At 47.2% G+C, this 7356-nt stretch overlaps 1 protein-coding gene across 1 annotated transcript in view; it reads right to left on the bottom strand.

The window, feature by feature from the left end:
- Positions 1-78: 78 nt before the first annotated feature.
- alp3 (alkaline phosphatase 3) overlaps positions 79-7356 on the bottom strand; it is a gene marked incomplete at its 3' end in the record, with an annotated part of 108068 nt that continues 100790 nt past the window's right edge. The window contains exon 10 of the mRNA XM_084310219.1: positions 79-401. Within this exon, the coding sequence (XP_084166345.1) occupies positions 79-401 (323 nt within the window). The remainder of the gene's footprint in view (positions 402-7356) is intronic.

Here is a 7356-nt window from a genome sequence, read left to right as displayed (position 1 = left end):
ACAGGCTACTCTAAGTCTAAGAGACAAATCGTCTCCCTTACCCCCCCTCTCTCTCTCTTTGTTTATCTCTCAATGCTCTCAGTGCAGCAGCGTCACTGCCAGCAGCGCACTCAGAAGTGCTGCGGCTACTGAACCGAGCGATCCCCCTGCAGCCTTAGACGAGACGGGCCAGTTCGTGGCAGAGTCATAGCGGGCGGTCGTTGCCGGCTGTTGACCATGGCAGTGCCTCAGGTCTTTGCCGACGCAGGCGGCGTACGCCATGGCGTGAGCAACGTAGTTCTGCTCCTGGACGCCGTGGAAGAGGTGGGCCATGGGTCCACTGGCCATCACCGCTATGTCCTCACCGCCGTGGGCGGCCGACTTCATGGGTACCGCCGACAACTGGACATAGTCCTTGGACTCTGATAGAGGGGGAGAGGGGGGGGGGGCATGGGTATATTCAAAGGCATGAAAGGGCAGGATGTGTTTTACTAAATTATTTTGTAAAGTTTTAAAGAATTTGGTCTAAAATGTACTTTTAGCTACTGTTCTCATGAGTGGAATCATGAGAGACATTCAGCACTTGGACAGCTCCCATATATTAAGAGGCATTCAGCACTTGGACAGCTTGGATAGCACCCATCAATTATGTTTGTAGAGGATAATCTGGGCTCTCCCTTTACAATTTTATGCCTCACATTCACCCATTCACTCACCAATGGCGGAGGCAACCATGCAAGGTGCCAAACGGCTGATCGGAAGCAGTTATGTCTTGCTTATGGCAGTTATGTGTCTTGCTCAAGGACACTTCGACACACTCCTGAGTCCTGGTGGGCCGACGCATCTTGGGGCCGATATAATTTGATTTATAAAAAATTTAAATTGTTTGGTCAACGACCGGCTCATAAAGCAGGGACAGCGGCCCATTGGTTCACTTTCTATACTGACACTGGGCTGGCCCAATCACATCTCTTACTGAGGCCCCGTTTAGACGAGCGTTTTGTGAACAGAAACCGCAAAAGTCATCTTGCGGTTTCACTTTTAATTTTACGTTTAGACGAGCGTTTTGGAGTGGAATTCTCTGTGCAGACGACGCTGTAACAACGGAGACCCGCTGTCACACGATTGGCGCATATGTCACATGACGTGCTGTGAAGACCCGCCCTACTCTGCCTCTGATTCGCAGACTGTGGATGGGGAATGTGATTGCACCAAAGCAGAGTCACTCACAGACAGTGGGTCCACTCACGCCGCGGGACAGATTCTTGTGTATTTAACCATTTCACTGCCACACGACAGCCGGTTGTGTGATAGTAAAGGGGTAACCTTCTGTCGTGTGGCAGTGAAAGGGTTAAAAGTACTGCCAATGTAGCCTTCAGGTGATCTCCGTTGATATAAGTCAGACATACTTGCTTTGTTTACGTCTCGGCTACTGGCGCATACCTGCTACCTGTGACGTAAGCAGTACGCGCGACCAGAGCCGTGACAAACCTTTCGTCATCGTTTTATCAGATTTATACGTTTTAACAGTTTAGACGAGAGCGCAAAGCTTTTGCGTTTCTAGGAATTCCACCCTGGAAGGTAGTCTCACTTTTTTGCGGTTTCACCCCGTAAAAACGCCGTTTCCGTATAAACGAAAGGCACATCCGAAAAAATATTTTTGCGGATTCACCTGCTAGCGTTTCCGTCTAAACGGGGCCTAAGCCCCACCCCCCCAGGGCTCCAGACTAACTTTTTACATTGGGTTCACCAGCACATAATTTAGGTGCACCCAAACATTTCCACTGCGCCTTTTGCCGCTGCAATAATACATTTTAAGCGTTACCTTTACCATTCCCTTTTTTGTCAGTTTCCATACACATTAGTAATTTCTTAAGATGTTATGTAAATTATTGTAAAAAATAACATTCTATTACAGTTAGCTCGCAAAGTCCAATCCTTCACATTTTTATGTCTATTTTAACACATTCAGCTCAGCTGGCCACTTCCGCCCGCGCCTCAACCCAGCGTACTGTCGAGTCTTGACTAGCAAAGTTTAGGCACATAGCGCACATTTCTGCGGTTGAGTAGTAGTAACTACTTACTGGTAACGGGAGGCTTGAAAAACGTTTGAATGATTTGTGAATACATTTGTTGAAACAGCTTTGTTGGCCGACGACTCCTGCTATCTTAACGTTAGCTAAAGCTAAAGGGCTGCGCCCTAACGTTACATAGCTTAATTAACGTGTATAACATACCTGTGTAACGTTAAGCAGCTTGTGTTCCGCTGGGAAAGCATCACTGCATACACTTTGTTTAATCCAAACGTCCATTCGGAAACGTTGTATTATGAAACCAGTATGAGACGCTGTGCTTTTTTTATCGTTTCAATGCTCACATGGCTATTTTGTTTATCCCGTCATTCAGCGAATAATAATGGCAGGGTGATGATTAGGGTTGGGCATCATTTGGATTTGAACGATTCCGGTTCCGATTCCGATTCTCCATTTCGATTCCTTCCTGTTCTAAACGATTCTCGATTCCAATTCTTTGAGGTGCAGGTCAAAACAGGTCACAGCTTATTTCGCAGGAGATTATTATTATTATTTTTTTATCTTTCATTTTTTTCATACTATTCACATTGTCAGTTGACTTGATACAGTTTAATTTGGTTGCTGTACTGTAACTAGGGTATTAATTAACAAAGTAAAAAAAAAAATATTATTTTTATTTTTTTTAAGAATCGAAATTAAGAATCGAAATGCAAATATGTTACTTCCGGTTCCAGAACTGGAAGTTAGGAACCGGTTCCTATTAGAACCGGTTCTCTGTGCCCAACCCTAGTGATGATCAGAGCCAATCAGAGGCAGATCTGGGCTGGTCTTTGCATAATGCACGTGTTATAGCCAATCAAAGGCAGAGTCTTTTTTTTTTTAGAACACACATGGCCACGGGGAAAAAGATGCTAAACACACACATACACACAGACAGACAGACCTGCTGGGAGCTGGGAGCACCAGTGCGACAAGGGAAAACATCCAGTCGCATAGCTCTGAGTTTTGGTTGCAACATGCAACCAAAACGGGCGCACCCTGGAGCCCTGCCCCCTCCCTCAGACAGACCTCTCTGTTTCTCAAGTCAGATCAGGCATGTGAGCAATGGGACAGAGTGAGCAGGGGGAGGAGAGTGCAGCGGTAAGCAGGGAGTAGTATTGTTTAGCTTTGTTTTGTTTGGCTTGGTAAACGTATGTTTCCCATGTCAATAAAGCCCCTTTTAATCTCTTAACTCTTTGGATGCCACGGATTTGAGCATTGTTTGTTCCTATACCACGCCACACTCTAAAAGATACGAATAAGTGGCTGTGTTTGCAGGGCTATATATATATTCTATATTATAGCTATGGATACAATACTATGGCCCATTTGACATCAACTATCGTTCAATATGTGAAAAAGATAAAACATTTTCATCAATACATTCCCGCGTTATACCGTGGTGAATATAAGTATAGTTTTAGAGTGATCCTGTCTAATCCCAGAAAACGACGATATGCAGCAAAACGTGAATTTCACTAAAAGCGTTGCCGTTTCTCGCCTGGACACGCTACTATTTCCAAATCAAATGTATATAATAGGTATTATGTTTCATCATGAATGCATGAAAGGGGGGGGGGGGGGGTAATTTTTGATGCTTTGATCGTCACCAATGGCATACATTGTGAAGTAACGTTACACACACACACGTTGCAATCGAGGTGAAATCATGGTTGGATCAAAGCAGGATTGATATCATTTAGCCCTTACCTTCACTAGGAGGTACCCCAAAAAGAATATTCCAATTGTCTGATCGCGAGTCCAAGTATTGGTGTCTGTCGTGTCGCCAACATAATCCACCACAACAGATGCATCGGGGGCATTTGACGCCAGTCAATGGGATCGGGATACCCGCTCGCTCTGCCTGACAAAGAAAAGTGCGCCCGGAGACATTTGATCGTTGCACAGGCCAAGATATAAGGTTTCAAATAGGGATGTCCCGATCTGATCACGTGATTTTCCGAAGATCGTGATCGGCAAAAAAATTTATAAAAAATCTGCCATTTCTTTTATTTATTTTTTAACTTTTTAACGTTTATTTTTTTATTCAACAAACATGACCATGTTCACGTCTTAAACTCATACTGAGGCCTTAGTTTTGGTTTTAAATTGCATATCATCATTCATTTATTTATTGTCACACAGAGCAGAAGAATTTTGCCAAAACAAACTAATAGTATCCAGCTGCAGAACGGCAGACCAGCCACACTCTCAGACCCAAATTATTATTATTTTTTTTTATCCCAATTTCTCACATTACATTCACCCTGAATGTTGACGTTATCCAGGTGAAAAGTTAACTTCATTCAAGCGAGGCATTGCAATCCTTGACATAAATCATTTGATGTATAATTAAATCAAAGGAAATGTGTTTGGGTCTGAGAGTGTGGCTGGTCTGCCGTTCTGCCGTTCTCCAGAGTAATTTGCTTGCCGGGACCTAGAGGCCTTTGGGAAGTGTATTTTATTTGAATTCCAACATTCATTGAAAGCTCTGGATGTCCTCTTCAAAATGGCCTCAAAATAGGCGGCTGGATGGCGCAGCGGACATTGCGCTCGTCACCAACGCAAGAGACACCGGGTTAGAATCCGGCTGTCGGCGTTGCCTCTGGCTTGGGCCAGCCGTCATACTGGCTCAATTGGGAGAGTCAGCGGGTGGAAGTCGATGGGTGGTAATCTGGACGTTGTGGACAGCGACTCCTACAGGTCGGTTGGGGGACGCCTGCACAGCAGAGACAGGAAATGGCGGGGGTAGTGTGAGCCTCCCACATGTTACACCTCGCCAAATGAGAGTCCGCGCTGGCAGGTGAAAAGATGTGACAGATTGCCTCCTCGTGTATCGGAGGGGACACGTGATGCAAGGCTTCTATCCTCCCTACAACCGACCAGTGGTGGGCATATGTGAGCAACGTTCAAGACAGGGGAGGGAAGAATTGGAAACAGCGAAATTGGGATGGGAGAAAAAGTGGATAAAAAAAGAAATGGCCTCAAAATGACTACATTTCCCAAACGGCCGGTAATTCAAAATGGCCGATCCCCGCGACACAACAACACAAAAATGAAAACTAAAATCTCACTAATAACACTTTAACCTATTGGTAAACAAACGTATTGATGAAAATATACATTATAACTGCTGTTATGACATGGGTATGATGTTTATTCTTGAATACGTTTGAAAAATAAAACGATAATTTTGTCAGACAGTCTGCAGAGCTTGATTTATGACGTGATGTCATTTATCAAGAAGAGGTTAATTGAATTGAATTGAGTAGTGTGTGTGCCTGCCATACCATGATGACTATGATGATTAATTCAATTAATATCGATAATAATATGATAACATACTTGTAACGCTATCATAAAGTGAGACCTTCAACTACTGCTGGTGGTCAGTCAGTCAATGTCAAATAGCGCAGCATAAGCTATTGGCATTGTTTTTGTAGCTAGCATAGTTCCATAATGCAGTTGCAACTCTGGCTGACTATTCTAAAGTTAACTAGCTAACATTATTTTGTCAGCATCGCGTTGGCTAAGCCCACGTTGCTGTGAGTGACCTAGGTCCATATTGTATCATCATAATATTGTAGCGTTCTGTCGTACCCGTATTGTTAGGAAGAATGAGGAGTGGTTCATGTTTCTTTTGGGTTATTTAATTCCACTTCAATGAGTACATACAGGTCAATACTTCACTCGGTAGGAACACACACAGCTTCCTAGCTTCACGTATATTCCACGAACACAACGTAACTTCCGGTGCCACCTCCTATCTCTCCCGGGGGGAAACACACCCCCCGGGTACAGTGACACACAAGACCCCAGATCATTACACTATCCCCCCCCCTTCTGAGCTCTCGCCCCGAGAGACACATCAACAATAGCACATTCACAATAACATTTTCCATTTCAAGCAGAACACACTTTTTTTTCTCTTTTTTTACACAAAGTCCTTGAAACGACCTGGCGGCAGCCTCCGCCTCTGCGGACGCGTTGTCCCTGCCCGAAGGACTGAATCGACCTGCTGCTGCTGAACAGGAACCGTCCGGGGAGTGCCATGTCTGTCCCGCACCGGGGACACAGTCTGTGATTCTGAGGGGCCCCCCGTATGGGAAGAGGGGACACCCCCCGCTGGTGGACCACGGTGCACTCCCCTCGAACGGCGGTTACATCCGGCCCCAGTGGTGGTCGGAACACTGTCTCTAGGTGAGGCCGCTGGGAGGGCTGGGTCTTGCAGTGGGAGGCAATCCCCTCTGTACGGGGCCAGTCTGTCTCTGTGAAGAGCAACTTTCCTCCCCCTGAGCGGCAATTGTACCCTGTATACCACCTCCCCCACCCTCTCTAGCACCCTACATGGCCCTTGCCAGTGACAGTCCAGTTTAGGGCACCGCCCCCTCTTCCTCCGAGGGCTATACACCCAGACCAGTTCCCCGGCCTGGAAATGCCTCCCCTTAGCCCGCACATCATAGTTCCTTTTTTGTCTCATGCCCGCCTTTTCCAGCTGACCCCGGGCAAAGTTGTGGGCGAACTCCATTCGATCCTGGAGTCTCCTGGCATACTCCCTCCCCGGGGGAACGGGGGGAGTGTCAGGGGGCTTGCCAAACGCCACCTCCGTCGGCGTCCGGAGCTCCCGGCCCAGCATGAGCAGTGCTGGCGTGCAGGAGGTGGACTCCTGTACAGCGGATCGGTATGCCATGAGAACGAGGGGGAGGTGCGTGTCCCAGTCTCGCTGGTGCTCTGCTGTGAGAATGGCTAGCTGCTTGCCTAGAGTCCTATTGAACCTTTCCACTAACCCGTCACTTTGTGGGTGCAGAGCAGTGGTTCGGGTCTTCTTGGTGCCTAGCTGCTCGCACATGGTGGCAAAGACATGTGACTCAAAATTTCTCCCTTGATCGCTGTGGAGGGTTTCCGCTGCGCCGAACCGACTGAACATGCCCTCCACCAGCGCGTCAACCACAGTCTTGGCCTCCTGATCCGGCAACGCATATGCCTCCGGCCATTTGGTAAAATAGTCCATGGCGACCAGCACGTAGCGATTGCCATTGTCCGTGCACGGAAACGGCCCCATAACATCCACCGCCACTCTCTCCATGGGGGCTCCCACCCCCAGCTGTTGGAGTAGTGCGTGGGACTGATCAGGTGGGCCCTTGTATGCTGCGCAGAGGTCGCAGCGGCGACAGAAATCCTCTACGTCCCTTTTAATCCGTCCCCAGTAGAACCCCTGACGGAGGCGGCGGAGAGTCTTTGTGATGCCAAAGTGCCCAGCCCCCACGGTGCCATGGGAACTTTTTAACACAGTCTCTCTCATTGC

This window comes from Notolepis coatsorum (genome assembly GCF_963971535.1).
Source record: "Notolepis coatsorum genome assembly, chromosome: 1".
Classification (NCBI taxonomy): Eukaryota; Metazoa; Chordata; class Actinopteri; order Aulopiformes; family Paralepididae; genus Notolepis; species Notolepis coatsorum.
The sequence above is the reverse complement of the archived record's forward strand: the minus strand, read 5'-3'. Positions and strand labels throughout refer to the sequence as shown.